This window comes from Monodelphis domestica, chromosome 3, assembly GCF_027887165.1.
Source record: "Monodelphis domestica isolate mMonDom1 chromosome 3, mMonDom1.pri, whole genome shotgun sequence".
In the NCBI taxonomy this organism is placed as follows: Eukaryota; Metazoa; Chordata; class Mammalia; order Didelphimorphia; family Didelphidae; genus Monodelphis; species Monodelphis domestica.
In genome coordinates this window covers 174,025,143-174,043,393 of record NC_077229.1, presented here as the reverse complement: position 1 = coordinate 174,043,393, position 18,251 = coordinate 174,025,143, and the positions used below count along the sequence as shown (strand labels likewise).

General features: G+C 38.3%; 1 protein-coding gene across 4 annotated transcripts in view; it reads left to right on the top strand.

Annotated features, from left to right (window-relative positions):
* The first annotated feature begins 379 nt into the window (after positions 1-379).
* MTDH (metadherin) overlaps positions 380-18,251 on the top strand; it is a 68,503-nt gene continuing 50,631 nt past the window's right edge. For all 4 annotated transcript variants that reach the window (XM_056823291.1, XM_056823290.1, XM_056823289.1 and 1 more), the window contains exon 1: positions 380-1,180. In XM_056823291.1, the coding sequence (XP_056679269.1) occupies positions 788-1,180 (393 nt within the window). In that variant the 5' untranslated portion in view covers positions 380-787. The remainder of the gene's footprint in view (positions 1,181-18,251) is intronic.

The following is an 18,251-nucleotide window of genomic DNA, read 5'->3' as shown; positions in this document are numbered from 1 at the left end:
CTTGATCGGTGGGGGAGGTGCCCTTCCTCCTTTCCCTCCTTCCCCCATTGGAGGTCTTCCCCTTCCCTCAGTCCTTTCCCTGACTCCATCGCGAGCCCCACCTCCCAAAGACTCAGCCGAGAAAAAAAAACAAAACTACCCCAAGCCGCAGTGCGGGCTCTACGGGAAATGCCCTCCCTCCCCTCCCCCAAGAGAAATCCCCCTTCACTTGCCCAGCCCCCATCCCCCCGACCCCGCCAGGTCATAACCAAAGGCAAGGCCATTCTCAGAGGCCAGAGTGTGGAGCTCGCGCGCTGACGTTTGGCCCCGCCCACCACCCTCTCCCACGTGACTCGCACGCCATCCCGCCTTCCCTTTCCCCACCCTGCCCCGCCAGTCCCGCCCCGCCCCGCCCCTAGCCCTGTGCGGCGCGCCCCGCCGCTCTTCCGAACCGCCATTGTTCAGCCGCGGGAGGAGGCCTGGTCCCAGGCGCTGGCGCCGACACGCCACTTAGCGGTGGCCCCTGGAGAGGCTGCGTACTCTCTCCGCTCCTCCTCCTTCTCCTCCTCTTCAATCTTCTCCACCTCCTCCTCCTCCTCCTCCTGGTGGCGGGTGAGCTAGGCTGCCTGGGGAACCCGGGAGCAGCCCTGTCCCCCGCGGTGGCTCGGACCGTGATGAGGTCGGTCTGAGCAGAGCGCCCGCGCGCCGCTTCCTCCCTCCCTCCTTCGCTTCCCGCGGCCTCTCGGCCACCCCGCGCGTCCCTGCTCCCCGGCGGCTTCCCGCGCGGGGCCCCGGACCCCGAGGGAAGATGGCCGCGGAAGCGGCGCGGAGTTGGCAGGATGTGCTGGCCCAGCAGGCCGAGGAGGGCTCGGCCCCGCTGCGGGAGCTGCTGTCGGCTGGTCTCTACCTGCTGCGCACGGAGCTGGGCCTCGATCTGGGGCTGGAGCCGCATAGCTACCCGGCCTGGGTGATCCTGCTGGGCACGGCCGCGGTCGGGCTGCTACTGCTACTCCTACTCGGGTTGGGCTGGGCCGCGGCGTGCGCCGGCGCTCGCCAGAGGCGGAGGAGCCCTCCCCGCCGGCGGGAGGAGGCTTCGACCCCTGTCCCGGTCCCTGCCCCGGAGGACGGAGCCCTGCTGAAGAATCTCAAGAGCGAAGATTCGAGGAAGAAGAACCGGAAGAGACTCACTGAGAAGCCCAAGGTGAGATCCGAATGAGGGAGCGGGAGTTGGGGTGGGGGCGAGGGGACCCCGGCTCGACCAGACTTGGTGTGCACGGCGGGCAAGAGAGGGAGTCACAGACCCTCCGGGGTTTAATTCCATGGGGAGACACGGAGGTTCCCTAAGAGGGGACATCATAGATAGGGACGTGAACTTGGGACATAGGTGGAGCCGGCGCCAGGACAGGTGGTGGCTGTCCAAATTCCGAAGGCTGGTGGAGAAGAGTGGACAAAGAGAACCGACGAGGCATGTTGGTGTACTTTCGAGATCCAGCCACTCTTATGGTATCTTATGACCCCAAAGAGTCTTCCGAGGCCTAGTCGACATGTGCAGGCACTGACACTGAAATGAGATGTCATGGTGGTGGTAGGAGGAAGTTAGTTTGTGGAGACGAATTCAGGCTTTGGCGAGGAGAAAGCCTGAAGAGATGCAATTTCAATATATATATTTAGAAGGTGGTCACTGAGGGAGAAGACACGTGGAAGACACGTTATGCGTCTGAATTAGCGGCACCCACCCCACCAGCCTTCCATGTTGGAAGGGAAATGGATGTTCCCCCTGGTCACGATGAATGGAGATAGAGCAGAATGAGATACTTTTTCCATTGGAAGATAAGACCGGCATTGAGGCCAGTAAAACAAAATGTTGAATCACACGAACCATCAAAGGTCAGGATGATAATCTTTAATAAGCCTTTTGTCCTGTACTATATGTACCCCCAACGTTTGGAAGTTGTGTTGAATGAACTGGAGTAAGAGTAGTATGACTGAGCAAAACTCTAGGAGATCCAGGCACTTCCTGGGCCGAAGTGGAAATGAAGATTAAAACCTCTTATCTTATATTTATGTTCCATAACTTCTAAATTTATGCTCTCTTTTTTAAAAAGGCCTACTGTCCTAGCTGTGTAATTGTAACCTCTAAGAAGAGAACAAGGGTTAAGGAGAGGGAGAAAAAAAATTCTATTTGGAAAAAATGAAGGCACTGTGTGATCTTTTTTCAGACTGCCAGTATGAACCTAATAGTGTGTTAAGTAGACTTCAGGTAGACAGGTAATTATAGTTTGTCAAAGTGCAATGAAAAAGAGTACTAAGTTGGCCTCAAGTGAACTCCATTTATTTTATTGTTGAATATGGAAACATTTTTCATCCTGTCTTTGTTTTTATAGTTGTTAGAAATTAACAAAACAAATTTTTATTGTATAATAAGTGAAATGTGCATTCATAGCACAGGTCCCTGCTTTCAAAGAGGGGTAATTAGGGGTAACGGGATAGGGAAGAATAGAATAGCATTTCTTACTTTGAAAATAAAAGGGGTTCAAATTCAGTATGCCATTTGCTTAAGTAATCAACCAACCAAGTACTGTTGGATATAAAAAATTGGTCTCTGAATCAAAAAATTAATTAGTCGGAAATTAGGCTTATGTACCTATAAAGTAAAAATGCAAGTCAATCTGTGTGGTTCTAACTGTTAGAGCAATAGGAGTTCAAGTGTAGAGTATATATCACTAGGGGAGAAGAAGGGAAATATAAAGGCATTCAGTAAGGAATTGGTACTTGAAAGAAGAATCCAGAGAGTTTGAATAGAAATAGTAAGTTGGTACTGGGGAACTAGGGGAGACATGAGTAAGTGGAAATGCCCAACCCTGGTTCCTAGTGCAATTATCTCTAATTGGCAGAAGTCCAGCTCAGTGCTTCATAATTTTGGATTTTCTTGGCAAAGATTCTGGATTGGTTTGCCACTTCCTTTTACAGATGAGGAAACTGAGGCAATTGGAGTTAAGTGACTTGCCCAGGGTCACAAAACGTAGTAGGTGTCTTAAGGCCAGATTTCAACTCATGAACATGAGTTGGCCTTTTGAACTTTTTATAAGTCACTTAAACTTTGTTTCATTTAGGCAACTCATTTATAAAATATAAGCTAGAAGCACATAATGTAAACTGTAAGTACATAGTTTGTTAAACAATGCTTTGAAATATGAGACACAACCTATAAATGAGATCTATTTTATTCAGTGGTCTATCCTTGAATACTAATAGTTTATGTACTTTAGGGTCAGTCCTTTAATTAGGACATAAAGTCTACCTTTGATTTTTACTAGAGGTGTGCTAGTCCCTTAACATTTCAATAATTATGAGTCTGCTAAATAGACTTAAGTTCTCAGAAATATTTAACTATTCTAGATTAAGATTGCTGAGGAGACCTCGAGTCAAGGTCTGTTAGTGTAACTTCCCCATAGTCTCTTTGGATAAATCATTATTGAGCCTAAAAATTTCTATCAAAGTATTTTCTTCAGTATATATTTTGTTTTCTTTTCATATTTTCATTCATTACTGTTAGTTGCATTCTTTAACCATTTCAGATAAAGAATTGTTATCTTAAGTCATTTTAATCTGTCTGACACTGACATTCTGGGGTTTTCTTGGCAAAGATACTAGAGTGGTTTGCCATTTCCTTTTCCAACTCATTTTGCAGATGAGGGACTGAGGCAAACAGGGTTAAGTGACTTGTCCAGGGTCACACAGCTGGTAAGTCTGAGGCCAGATTTGAATTCAGGAAGATGAGTCTTCTGACTTCAGGCCCAGCACTCTATCCCACTGTGCCACCTAGAGGCCCCCTCAGATAAAGTAAGTGCCTTTTATTGACCTTTGTGATTTGATGAGTATAATATTCATAGGATGAATCATAGATGTAGATAGAGGTTAAAGAGGACTATAGAATAAAGTATATATGTAATCCCTTCATTTTAAAAATGAGGAAACAGGCCTAGAGAAGTTAAATGATTTGCCCAGTCTTTTCAAAATTCTTTCTAATGTCTCATTTTTGTTTATAGTTTGGCACAGTGCATCTTTTCAAATTTTGTACATGATGGGGGCATGTTCCCATATTGTCTTTGGAAATTTTTTATGGTAGTGTGTTCAGATTGGAATATTTTATTTCCATAGGGTGATATAGTTTATTAGTAATAATTTCTCAAAATGCCAGGTTTTATTCTAATTTAGAATAAAAGTTCCCCCTACTTGATGTCATCCCATCAACATTTTTCAAGTAGAGGAAAACCTGCTGTAATTCATGCCCTGAAATTTTCTACACTAATATTTTATTAAATCAAGAAGCAATGAATTACAAGTTGTGTAACTTCCTTGGAAAACTACATAATTCAAATGAAATGAATTATTCTAAACTCTTATAAATAAATAAAACATTTCTTAAGTGTTTCCTATGTGCAAAAAACAATGCTGAGCTCATAGGGCAAAATAGGAAAGAAAAAGAGTTGCTGAAGAAGCTCATTTTTTGATGGGGAGCAACCGTTATAGAAGATTTCTTCTATATGTAAGGCAGATGGAAAGGCCAGACCTTAGGTTGCAGCTGTAAAGCTGAAGATAATTCATTTTCTTATGTTTTTTTTTTCCCACTTAGAAAATAATATCTATTTCTGATATTGAACCATTTGACAGTGCCAAAACTTTCTTGGGTAGGGACTTTTATTTTGAGATCTTAAATAGCTCTGGCTACAGAAACAGTTGACAGGTAGCTTTTACACAGTGTTTTCCTACAAAGTGGAAACTGGGCTGGTGTTGCAGGAAGAGGGTCTTGGGATCAGGATCCTCAGCTGGTTTGAGAGAATGGTTTTCAAGGTGGTGGTTTGATTTGCCTGGCATATATACCACTCACTCTTTCTCCTTCAGTGTCTTGTTGCTTCAGCTGCGTTGTTTGCCATTGATTGAAAGTTGATGCCTGGCTTCTTCTCCAGTGGTTGCTACTCTGGATGATGTCTGTAAGGCCTGGGCTAGGAGGAGTAATTTGGTAATAAGAGTTGCACTTTAGACATTTCTTCTGTGAATTCTCCTAAAGTTAAGTCAGTAAGCATTTATCAAAGTGCCTGCTTTGTAAGCACTGAGGATACAAAGAAAGACAGCCCTTGCTCTCAAAGAACTCAGTCTTAACAGAAGAGATAACATGCTAACAATTATATATAAAGTTGTATATTGGGTAAATGGAGGTTCTCAACTAAGGGAAGGCTCTTGCGTTAATGGGGTTTAGGAAAGACTTCTTATGGACGGTTGAGAAGATTTTATCTGGGACTTGAAGGAAGCCAGGAGCTAGAGAGAATTCCAGGCATAGGAGGATAGCCATTGAAAATGCCTCCTGTGTGACAGGCTCTGTACTAGAAAGAGAAGTGAAACAGTCCTGCCCTCAAGGATCTTAATCTTCTATGGGGGAGACATTTTATATTGAACAGAATAAACAAGGTAATTTTTGAAGGAGGAACTACAGTGGGGAAGATCAGAAAATATCTCACATAAGAAGCTTTAGAAGTATTTGAAGGAAAATAGGAATTCTAAGTCAGAAGTACTGAGAAGGTACATTCCAGGCAAATGTGTAACAGAGGGGGAGGAGGGGATATAATGAAGGAACAAGTTTACTAGGAACAGAATTCATGAAGAAGGGAGAATAATGTATATGATTGAGAGGTTCTTTGAAGCCAAGTTGCAAAGTTCCTTAAATAGAAGCAAGAGTTTCTATTTGGTATTAGAAGTAAGTAGGAAACTACTGGAATTTACTTAGCAAGGAAAGTCAGATTTATGACTGAGAATATCAGTTTGGCAGCTGAGTAGATGACAGGGCTGAAAGGAGGTAGGAAAACCACCTAGGAAACTATTGTCTGGTAGAGAGGGTGTAAATGAGAGGGTGTGGTATGAATAGAGAGAAGAGGAACAAGGTATTTTGAAGGTACAGCTGACAAGTTCTAGTGATTGATTGGCTCTGGGTTGAGGGAGAATCTGTCTTCTAAGATAGTCAGTAATGAATCTGGATAACTATGTGGATGGTAGCACCCTTAACAGAAAGAGAGAAAATGTGGGAAATGTGTGGATCTGAGGTAAAAGACAATTTTGAGTTCTCTTTTGGATATGTTGATTTTGAAGTGTTCATACCATCTCTGTTGTACTGTTTAGCATTTGATTAAATAATAATAGATTGCATGTTCTAAATTTAGTAGGCAAGTACTTAATGGGTCTCTAGCACTATGTGCTATCTCTCCCCTTACTTTATCCCAATGCCTCCCACAGAGCGAGTTGGAAAAATATATACATGTATGTGGATAGGAAACAGTATGTCAGGTGGGCAGAGATTATAATGTTGTTCCAGATCTGTGACATGTAATAAAGTCAGGCATTTATTAAGGACTTATTATGTGCCAGACTGGTAAATAACTTAAATATCAAAATAAGTAAAAAGAAGGACATTCCTCTCCCCTCAAGGAACTTAGATTCTAATGGGGTAAGATAACATTATTGAAAGTTGTGAGGTCATGGTGGCAGTGAGGAGGTCCAGGTTTGGGCCTCACTTCAAAGTGGAGAGTCTAGGAACTAGTAGGAGTGGACAAAGAAAGAGGGTGACAAAGTCCTTAGAGTGAAGCATAGCTACTATAAGGAATGATAGGCAATTTACCCAAAATGAAGGTTCTGGGCTAAATTTACCCTTGTAGGCTTCGGGAGTAATTTGTCTGAGGGATTCTAAGGGATAAAACTTCCTCTCCCAATGTAGATCTCTAGGCATCTCTTCTGCAACTTACAATACTAGAAAATTGCCTGAGTGCAGTGAGAGAAAGTATTTTGGCACAGTCAATAATATTTAATAAGTGGGATCTTAATCCAGTTCTTCCTGGCTTCCAAGGTCCCCTAACCACCATGCCTTATTCACACTTCTGAAATATGGAAATTACTTTTAAAAATTGTTTCTTGACTTAATTTTAAAGAGAAATTTAGATTTGTTTTTTGACATACCAAATCTAAAAACTTTCAACTCTTGTAGAAATTCTTGTATTTTGAATTTCACTTGAAAACAGATTATCACAGTGAACTTAAAATTTCCTTACATTCAGCAAGCATTTCATAAACACTTATCTGTTTGCAAGACACGATAATACTAGGAGCTTTGCCAAAGACCTGTAATGTGCGTTTAGTGCCTTTGGTTGTATTTAATAACTACCTCATCTCATTTAGAAGAGGCTGTCATCCTTAGTATGACAACAAATTTGTAAATACATAGGACTGTGCTTCTTGAAAAGCAGTCAGTGTTTTTAAAATGTGTTTTCTGAGTGAGCCTAGTTATTGAAAAATCACTGACTTGGGGTCAGACTGTAAGTCCATATTTTTATTCTGATATCTGTGTGATCATGGCAACTCATTTAATCTTCCTTGAACTTATTTCCTCACCTCTAGTGACACTCATAGTCTACATTATAGGGTTGTTGGGAGGAAATGTATTTGGTAAGTAAAGCATTTCACAAATCTTTAAAAGGGTTATAATGTGTATAATTTTTACTATCGTGTTCTACTAAAATCCATGGAATAATCAAAGTTGATGTTTTAATTAAGATCAAAATTTAAGTGAACCCAGCTTTTTTTTTTAATCTTCATCTTCTGTCTTAGAATTAATACAAAATATCAGTGCCAAGGCAGAACCATAATGGCTAGGACACAGCTAGGAAGTGATTGAGTTCAAATTTGAACTCTGGACCTCTTCTCTCCCAGACCTGGTTCAATCCACTGAGCCACATAGCTCCTCCTAAATCTAGCTTTCTAAACAAAATCTTTTCTATAACAATAATTCCAGGCTCTTCCACTGAATTCCAGTTTTCCATTCAAGTTCCTTGAAAAGAAGGAAGGATATTCATAATGGATACGTATTTCATTCACTACTTGAACCTGCTTCTCAGGACCTTTCTGAGGCATGGAATGTTGCTAAGAATTCTACACTTTTAGATCAGTGCAATAAAACATGAGATGTATGAACTGAAGCAGCATAAAATAAGCAAAACTAGAAAAGCAATACAGGCATCCTTTCCACACCATGAGGGTTAGGGGTGCATGCAGTGCCTCTGCATAAAATTTTTTGTCCCTCTCTTCATACCAGAGAAGTCTGAATTCTTTAATTTTTTTTTTATGGGATGCTTACAGTATTTTATTGTAAAATTTGGGTTACGTATTTGGTCATGGGCTGTGTAGTTTCTAAATTTCACTTGTCATCAGTGTAAATGAAAAGATCACTAAAGGGGAAGGAAACAAGTATTTTAAATGCCTACTATATACACTATGTTAAGCACTTTACAAGTAACTCATTTGATTCTCACAACTTTGAGAAGTAGATGTTATTTCCATTTTACAGGTGAGGAAACTGAGGCAAACAGTGATTTTTTTTTTTTAAGGTGTTGGCCCAGAATCACATGGGTTGGTAGTATCTCAGACTAGATTTGAAAGTCTTCCTGATCTAGCCAGCCTTCCAAACAAAGACCCATCTAACTTCCTCAATGTAAATTTAAAAATCACTTAAAAGAGGGAAGCAACTAGGTGCCTCAGTGGATTTAGAGTTAGGCCTAAAGGCAGGAGTCCAGGATTCAAATTTGGCTTGACTCTGAACAAGTCACTTAACCCCCATTGCCTAGCCCTGACCACTCTTTTGCATTGGAACCAATGCACAGTAATGATTCTAAGAAAGTAAGGGTTTGGTTTTTTTTTTTTTAAGAGCTCTTTTTAAAATGAAACAACTTGTATAATGGTTCTGGGGAGTAGAGAGGTGAAGGACTTGGAGGATCACATTATGTTTATTATACACAATCAAAGTTGAGGTTACAATATCAAATGCTTTTCTTTTTCTGTATTAAAATTAATACTGAGCATCAGTTCTAAGGCGAAAGACCAGTAAGGAGTAGACAATTGGAGTTAAATAATTTGTCCAGGCTCACATGACTAGGAAGTATCTGAGGTCAAATTTTAATTCGACCTTCAGGCTCTAGGCCTACCTCTATCAATTGAGTCACAGCTGCTCCCAGTTTTTCTTTTTTAAACAGTAACATTGAAAATAAGAGGAAGACTATTTCAGAAATGGCTGATAAGAAAAAAGATACATCTGAATTTTTTTAAGTAATGCTAATGTAAACTGTACATTTCAGCAAAATCCAGCTAATCACACCATCTGATTATGAAGTGATACCTGCATTATTAATTTATTTTTATTACATAGAAGGTAACTGCAATGCAGAGTTTAATGATAGTTGCCCTTTAATCTTAAAGCCAGTCATACAAATGTAGGTCTCTTTGAGGTCACTGCTCTTTTCCACACTATATACATGTCATGTGTCCCATAACAATATAATTATAAGAGCTGGTGGATGGTAATCTCCATTATTCCCAATTCTTTTTTTTAAAAACCCTTACCTTCCATCTTAGAGATTCAATACTATGTATTGGTTCTAAGGCAGAAGAATAGTAAGGGCTTGGCAATGGTTAGTTAATTAAGTGACTTGCCCAGGGTCACATAGCTAGGAGGGAATGTCTGTGGTCAAATTTGAACCCAAGACCTCCTATCTCTAGGCCTGACTCTCCATCCACTGAGCCACCCAGCTACCCCCCTTTATTCCCGATTGTTATGACTGTAGTTCAGGAATTACTTAATGCCTGCCTGATGTAAAAGAGACTGTCCTCTGATACTCAAGGATCAAGGAAACTAGTTCACAACCTTCAAAAGGAATTTTAAGAGTTCCTGTAAACTTCTCTGGCTTTCAGTTTCCTAATCTATAAAAAGAAATTCTATTTGATGATATAGGGCCTTTTCTAACTCTTAAGTCTTGAATATATAATCTAAGGCAGCTCTTTAGATAAAAGTAGTATGGTGAATACCACAAAGGGATTGTTGTCATATAAGCAAGATTTTGATGAGAGAAATTCCATTTTACATGAATTTTAACTAAAATAAAATTTCAAATAATTTTCCAGTGTTTTTTATAGTTCTTTGTAAATATAAATCATAAATCCTAGTGTTTTGTGTAATTACCCTCTGTGCTTTAAATTATTTGAGATAAGAAATTTGTAGATAAAATTGTGGATTGTGTTTGTGCTGTCAGCTACTGCTTTAGAGATTATAGCCTGTATATTTTTGGGGGGAATCACAAGGTTTGTAGCAGTAGCCTGTTGAATAAAAAATGTTCTATGAACAGTGTTCAACAAATACTTATTAATCTGCTTTGCCTGACATTGTGCTAAACAAGTAGTATTCACATTTTAAACCAATGTCTTGTTCAGGACTGGATTCCCCACCCCACCCTCACCCCCCAATGTGTGTTCCTTTTCTGGCCTTTCATAACACTTTTCACATACCTCTTGGCATTTATCACATCCTTTCTTGTATATAGTTACTTGAACAATGGTAAGCTTCTTAAGGACAGGAACTGTGTTTTGGAAGCTCTAGGAAATGTAAAGTCTAGCACAAGGCCTTACCAGGTCAATAAACCAGTGAATGACTGAATATTGTACTGTTGAATCCTAGAAATTTGCTTCCACTAAAAGTTTATATATAAGTAGATATATAGTATAATGCTATATCAGAGCTAGTATAGTTTAGTCATTGGATTTCTACTTCTTGGTTTCTAATAAACTTAAGATGTGATTCTAAGCTACTTTTTAAGTTAAATGTTAAACCCTCCATATACTTAACATTATATAAATTGTATATTGTCAGATTCTTAAAATGAATCCTAAATTGCCTAAATATAATGGAATTTAATTTCAAGTATAGTTTTTATTTTTCACATTTGAATAAAACTAGTGGAATCAATTGCTAAGTTTAGGCTATATGACACAATATTCATAAAACAATAGTGGCATTCCTTATATCATTTATCCAACCATCAACCAAGTTTTTTGCTCCCTGGCTTCTAGCTAATTGCTATTGCTACCAAACTCAAAAGGAATGAACTACTACAGCTGTCACCATGATTTGTGTTCTTTTTCTTGATTCCTACGAATATGTTGTAACCATTTGGACTATTCTTGTAGAAAGTACATTGCTTTAGTCTCTGGGGCAGGGTAGATATTGGGGGAGAGTACTGATGACTCAGGGAAGTTCAGTCTGGTGAATGTGGAATGTACATGTACCTACAAATCATTATTATGGAGACCTTCCTTTCTACCACCACCACCCTTCTTTTATTAGTATTAGTTTTTAATTCAACACTTAAGCATCTGGGATTTCATATCAATTGCAGCCCTCTGCATTAGCAGACAAATATCATGACTTGACTTGGCTTTCTTCACCTGGTTGCCATCCTGGGGATAATCATCTTTATACTGAACTGTGTTGAGCTTCCTTAGGTTCTAGATCCTTAAGTCCAACCCCTGCATTGCTAAATTAAGTTGGGGTTGGGGGTGGGGGTGAGACTACCACTGAAAAAGGTTAAATGACCTGGAGTCTTATAGCTGGACAGTATCTATTGAAACTTGCACTTCTAGCATCATATCCAGGAACTCAAGGTACTTAGAAAATCTCCAAATCATGATGGTGCAGCAGCTATATTTTATGAGAGACATGATCTGGAAGATGAGCTAGTAGAGTAAATAGAAAGGTCAAATAAGAGTAGGATCAAAAGAAAGCAGAGTTAGAAAAACTTTGGAGGAGGGAGTGGTTGACATTGTCATGCTTGGGAGGTCCAGTAATTTACTGGAGACAGGTGATTGCACTTTTAAGGAAACTTTTTTAATCATATGGACTTTAAAGTGCACTTTAGCTTGAAGCAGAGAAGGTTGTACTATAGATTTGTTCCATTGGGCTAAAAATTGGAAACAAAAGGAGTAGGATTGGGTTTATGAGTCAGATAGTAACCATTTCATTATAATTAATTTTATTTTCTTAATCCTATGTATTTTTTATTTTGTTCATTTAAAATTTTTTTTATTTTAAGACGGGGTCCATAAGCTTCATTGGACAGCCATAGAGGTCTACAACACAAAAGAAGGTATTAAAAAAACCCTGGATTAGATGATCTCCAAGTTCCTTCCAGGTGTAAATCTTCTGATCTTTTTATCCTTAAATATGATTTTTTTTAAAATTCACCCCCATTACTGAATGTAATCCTTCCCTCTTCCCTACCCAGAGAACTTGAGGGGGGGGGGCATTTAAAAAGCAATTCTGCAAAATGAATCAGCATATCTTCAATGTTGACAGTATGTACAAGATGAATATTTTTTTTTATATAGGTGCTCCACTAAAGTCCTTCCCTAATATCTCTTCATGGGTAGAGGTGAGTGTCCTCTCAGAAGTTTTTCCAGTGGGACACAAGCTCTAGAAGGTATAACCAAGCTCTAGAGTCTTCAAGGATGAAACTAGTGATAGTCTGTATGTTAGTCTGAGGTCTAGTGTACCATATAGTTCAGAAAGCCTCATTAAAAAGTTGGCCAGAGACAGACAGTGATGAATTTTTTAACCTCAGCATAACAGACTCTGTGTTAAATTATTGAATATAATCTCTGGCAGGTACCACCATCTGAAAGGGTTTCTGGTCCCAGCTCTGACAGACTTCTACAAGAACCATCCAAATGAAATTCTGAGGCTGTGGTGACTTGAAGTTATTTCTAAAATGATCTGCTTGAGGGGGCAGCTGGGTAGCACAGTGGATTGAGAGCCAGGCCTAGAGACGGGAGGTCCTAGGTTCAAATCTGGCCTCAGCCACTTCCTAGCTGTGTGACCCTGGGCAAGTCACTTAACTCCATTTGCCTAGCCCTTACCACTCTTCTGCCTTGGAACCAATACACAGTATTGACTCCAAGACGGAAGGTAGAAGGTTTAAATAATAATAATAAAAAAATGAAATGATCTGCCTGCTAAGGTGTAGAGGGGTTGTGATCTGTATTCAGTGTTTCCTACAAGTAGTCATTCCCTATAGCAAAAGTAGCAGAATGAGGTTACAAAGGAAGAAAATACTGAATTGTCTTCTGTTGTCCTCTGCCATTTCACAACTCTTTATTATACTGTTGAGCAGCACTTGTCTCTCACTTATACTCTAGCTGCCCCACTTCCACCCTAGATCTTTGAAGAACTTGAGTAACAAGTATTGAATTAAGCAGTACATAAATTTATATATTTTTATATTTAAGAAGTTCACTAAAGGTTCTATTCTTCTGGCATGTTACCTTTATTATTTAAAAAGTCAGTGAGGTTGGATATGGATGATACATAACCCAATGAGTGATAGACAATATAGATAAAATTCTTTGCTTGTGATGACATTTAAAAAATTTATTTGACTATCAGTTTGATCTTACTAAACTGCATTAATGAATGTTTTCAAAAGTCAAAGTATTAGAGTTTGTTGGTTTTATATATAGAGAAATTCCTATTTGGGGGTATTAAATGAGTCTGAAAGTAATTTTTTTAATTCCCAGGCTATTTTAAAATTATACTTCTGACAAGAATTTAAAAGACAGCTTCTTAGGGGAAGAGAGCTCTGAACTGCATAATCTTTGGAGAGGCTACAAATCAGATTTTTTAGTATTAATTCTCTTTTCCACCCATTTTTCCTGATAACTTTTATAACTGTAGGTGAAATCTTGTCATCAGAACTATTAAATATCTAGACTTTTATTGTGGTAGGAATTTAAAAAGAAATTGTTATGAACTAAAACAAAATTTAATATTTTCATATACACAGGAAACCAGAAAATAAGAATTATATGTGAAAATATATCTACATGTAGTTTGTTCCTTTTAATAACATTATATGAAAAAAATCACATTGCTCTGCTTGTGAAGGGAGCATGGTATAATATAGTGCTAATCTCAAAGTCAGGGAGATCAGGATTCATTCTGACCCACTTTTTAGCTCTGTGATAGTGAGCAAGTCACTTAACTTCTTTTTGCCTCCCTTTCTTCATCTATTAAATGAAGAAGTTGGACTTGATAGCCTAAGATTTCTTCTACCTCTAAATCTGTGTTTCTATTCTTGACCTTTGGATTTTTTTTTTGTGAATTTTTACAAAACACTCCATTAAAGCTCCCTTTCTCACTGTCTTCCTCCCCACTTCCCCATCACTGCCAGTACTACCTTTTCCCAAAAGAAAAGCCTACTTTATAACAAAAGTATAGTCAAGCAAAATAGATTTGTGTTCTATTGGTCATGTCTGGGATTGCATGTCCTCATTCTATATCTGCCTCCACCACCTTTCCACCAAAATGTGGGAAGCATGCTTTATTTTCAGTCTCCTAGAGTCTTTGTTTATTAATCAGAGAGGTTTTAAATCTTTTAAAATTGTTTTCTTTTATGATATTGAGATTATTGTGAGAAATAGTTCTCCCTGTTCTACTCACTTCACATTGAATTGGTTCATCCAGCTGTTTCTAAGTTTCTCAGAATCATATACCATAATTTATTTATCATTTCCCCAGTTGATGGTCACTTACTTTGCTTTGAGTTCTTTACTCCAACAAAAAGTGCTTTATAAATACTTTGTATATATCTAGGTCCTTTCCCCTCTTTTTGTTCTTTATCAGAAGTTCTTAACCTGGATTACATGAGCTTGTTTTTGTTTTTAACCCTTACCTTCTACCTTCTGTCATTGTTTTCTTTTATGATATTGAGATTATTGTGAGAAATAGTTCTCCCTGTTCTACTCACTTCACATTGAATTGGTTCATCCAGCTGTTTCTAAGTTTCTCAGAATCATATACCATAATTTATCATTTCCCCAGTTGATGGTCACTTACTTTGCTTTGAGTTCTTTACTCCAACAAAAAGTGCTTTATAAATACTTTGTATATATCTAGGTCCTTTCCCCTCTTTTTGTTCTTTATCAGAAGTTCTTAACCTGGATTACATGAGCTTGTTTTTGTTTTTAACCCTTACCTTCTACCTTCTGTTTTGGAATCAATACTGTGTATTGGTTCCAAGGCAGAAGAGTGGTAAGGGCTAGGCAATGGGGGTCAAGTGACTTCCCCAGGGTCACACAGCTGGGAAGTGTCTGAGGCTAGATTTGAACCTAGAACCTCCCATCTCTAGGCCTGGTTCTCTAGTTCTGCTTCATGAGCTTGTTTTTAAATAATTATTTCAGTATCATTGGCTTCTTTTGTAATCTTATGAATTTAATGACTTTAAAAAATATTACTTAGAGAAGGAATCTGTAAGCTTTACCAGACTGCTTTGGAATATTGTCATTTATATTGGCATGGCTTATTTTTTCTGTAGATATTCATATGGTTCTTGTATTTTGATAATTGGACTCCCAAATAGTTTATACATTCTATAGTAATTTTGAATGAAATTTCTTTTCGTCTCTTTCTTTGCAAAATGTGATGATTTTGTCTCTTTTCTATCCTTATTGTATCTTTCTTTTTTTTTTGCTATGGTTAGTTTTTTTTTCTTTAGTGCCAGCCTCTATCACATTCCCATAAAGGTAACAGCAAATAGGCACCCTTGTTTTACCCCCAAATCTTCCTAGAAAGTCTCTAGTTTTCTCTACCTAAAGAAGATATTTCATTTTGATTTTATGTAGACACTGTTTACCATATTAAGGAAAGATCCATTTGTTTCTATGTTTTCTACTATTTTTTCTTCTATTTTTTAATGTTAAACATTTTTAACATACCTGGTTGTATTTTGTCATTATTTTTTCCCTTGGTTTTGTTATGAATATGATTATGCTTATATCTTATCTCATTTTACCAACTCTTTTTCTGATAGAAATACTATAATGTATAAATTTTATTATATGTATATGTATATGTATATCTATAATATGATCTGTATAAATTTTATGTAATATATATAATATACATAATACATAATATAATACACTCTGTAGCCCTGAAGAGCCTACAGCCTTGTTGCTATTTTTTAAATCATATTTTTTGCATTGATATTATCACAACCTGCCACCCATAGAGCAGGCAAGCTAGCCAACCTAAAGCAGTGGGGTACCTTGGGGGGGAAATATGAAGTTGGTTACATTTGCTAGGTAAGTTAGGCTATAGTTACCACCTTGATGACCATCATCTCCCCTCAGACCTTGATTTGGACAATCTAGGACCTGCATCACCAGAGAGACCTACTTTATTTGCCCAGCCTCCATAGACATTTAGTAGAGAAGTCATTGTGAAGGAATTGGCCTTCCTTATCACTACTATTAAAAATTGTTGACCGGCTACCACCAACAGACAGCATCTCTGAGATCATCAGTTCTGCTTTCAGCTCTCCCTTTACAACATACACCTCCAAAAAGAAGAGATCCTGCCAAATTCTTTCTGATACGAATATAGTCTTGATATACAAATCAAGGAGAGTAAAAAAAAACAGAAAAAGAAAATTATAGACCATTTCCCCTACTAAATATCGGTAAAAAATGTAAATAAAGTATTAGTATAGACTCTGAAACAGTATACACTATGGCCAGATTAGATTTATATAAGAAATTTAGAATTGCTTTAATATTAGAAAAACTCTAAAATTTCATCAACTTATATTAATAATGAAATTAAAATAACATGATTATATCACTTGATGCCCCCCACCTCCACCCCCCCCCCCAAAAAAAAAAAGGCTTTTGACACACTACAGTCTCCATTCTTGTTTTTTAAAGACGCAGTAGGGGCAGTTAGGTAGGTGAGTGGATAGAGATTCTGGCTTGAAGACAGGAGGGCCTGGGTTCAAATGTGGCCTCAACTCTTAATAGTGTGACAAGGAAATCACTTTAAAAGACTGAATATATATTAATTTAAGGTCGCCAAGGAATTCAGCTATGTAATTCCTAAATGAAAACTCAAGTCAGCAGTCAACCTTTTATGGAGTTTAATTACAAACAGGATGAAGAAAGGTATTAGAGACAGAGAGAGAGAGGGAGAGAGAAAGGGGAGAGAAGGGAATAGGGCTTAAATATCCCTTCTGTTTAGGCTGGGCCAAAAGGCCCAAGCCCTTAGATAGCTGGGGCAAAGAAAGGAGATCAGTCCCTATTACTCACATGACCAAAATGGAGAAACAGTCTCAGGGGCCTCCACCTCCAGCTTCCTTCAGAGCTGACTCTCAAAGCACCACCTCTCAGACCAAAAACCTCTCCAGCCAACCACCCCCAGTCCTCAGACCCCTTTCTCTTTAAGGAAAACATCCAAGTTCCCTCCCCTCAATTCTCACATCTACCAATCACTGTCCATGTCTTCCCTGTGCCAATGGTGGCTCTAGCTTAACCCAGGATAGCCCAGAGGTCTGTGGCTTTGCACATGTCTGTTGAAGGTCATATTCTCAATAATTAAATCTTGATCCTTTGCTGCAGCCCTTCCTAAATCCTGTTAGGACTGAGTGGGGTGGAAATTGTATTTTCCAAGACCTGGTTCTGTCATTCCAAGTATCTCCATTGTATCAATTCTAAAATCAATCATGACTCAAAGAAATTCCTGTTCTATGCTTAAGCATAGGTCAAAGCCCTTTCCATTGTTCAGCAAAAGGTTTCTGTCCTAAAGTAATCTTAAGAAGGGAGGAGGAGGAACCTCCCATGCCAATGGGGTTCACATTCCAATAGAGTTCCCACTCTCAATAGGAAATTTTTCAAGTATGAAATTTCCCAATGGTGAAATTTCCAACATTTATAAGTCTAAGAAATTTTAAGGTTTACAATAGCTATGTGACTGGTCAAATCACTTTAACCTCAGTTACCTAGCCCTTACCACTTTTCTGTTTTGGAACCAATACTCTGTTGATTCTAAGGCAAAGGGTAAAGCTTATTTTAAAATAAAATTTTAAGCCCTAGAAAACAGTAATAAATGGACTTTTCCTTAAAATGATAAATAGTATATAACTAAAACCAAAAGTTACCTTTATGTGTAATGGAGTTGTCTACCACAACTATTATTTCCAGTAAAATCAGGAGAGAAATAGCTAAGTTAAAAGCTTAACTACTTTTTTTTTTCAGCACATATGAATATTTGCTTAAAGGATCCTAAAGAGTCAATTGAAAACTTAATTGAAATAATAATTTAAGAAAACTTTCAGGATACAAATGAATTCCACACAATTTATCAGCATTTCTTTGCCAGTAGAATTTAGCAAGAAAAGGTAAATTCTATTTACAATAACTACAGAATGTATAAAATACTAGAAAGACAAAAGCCAAGATTTACAGAACAATGTAAATACAACTACAAACCACTGCCTACAAAAATACATATCTGTGTAATTAGAAAAGTATTAAATCCTTATAAGTAAGAGGAGACATAAAATAAAAAATTCTAATTTAAT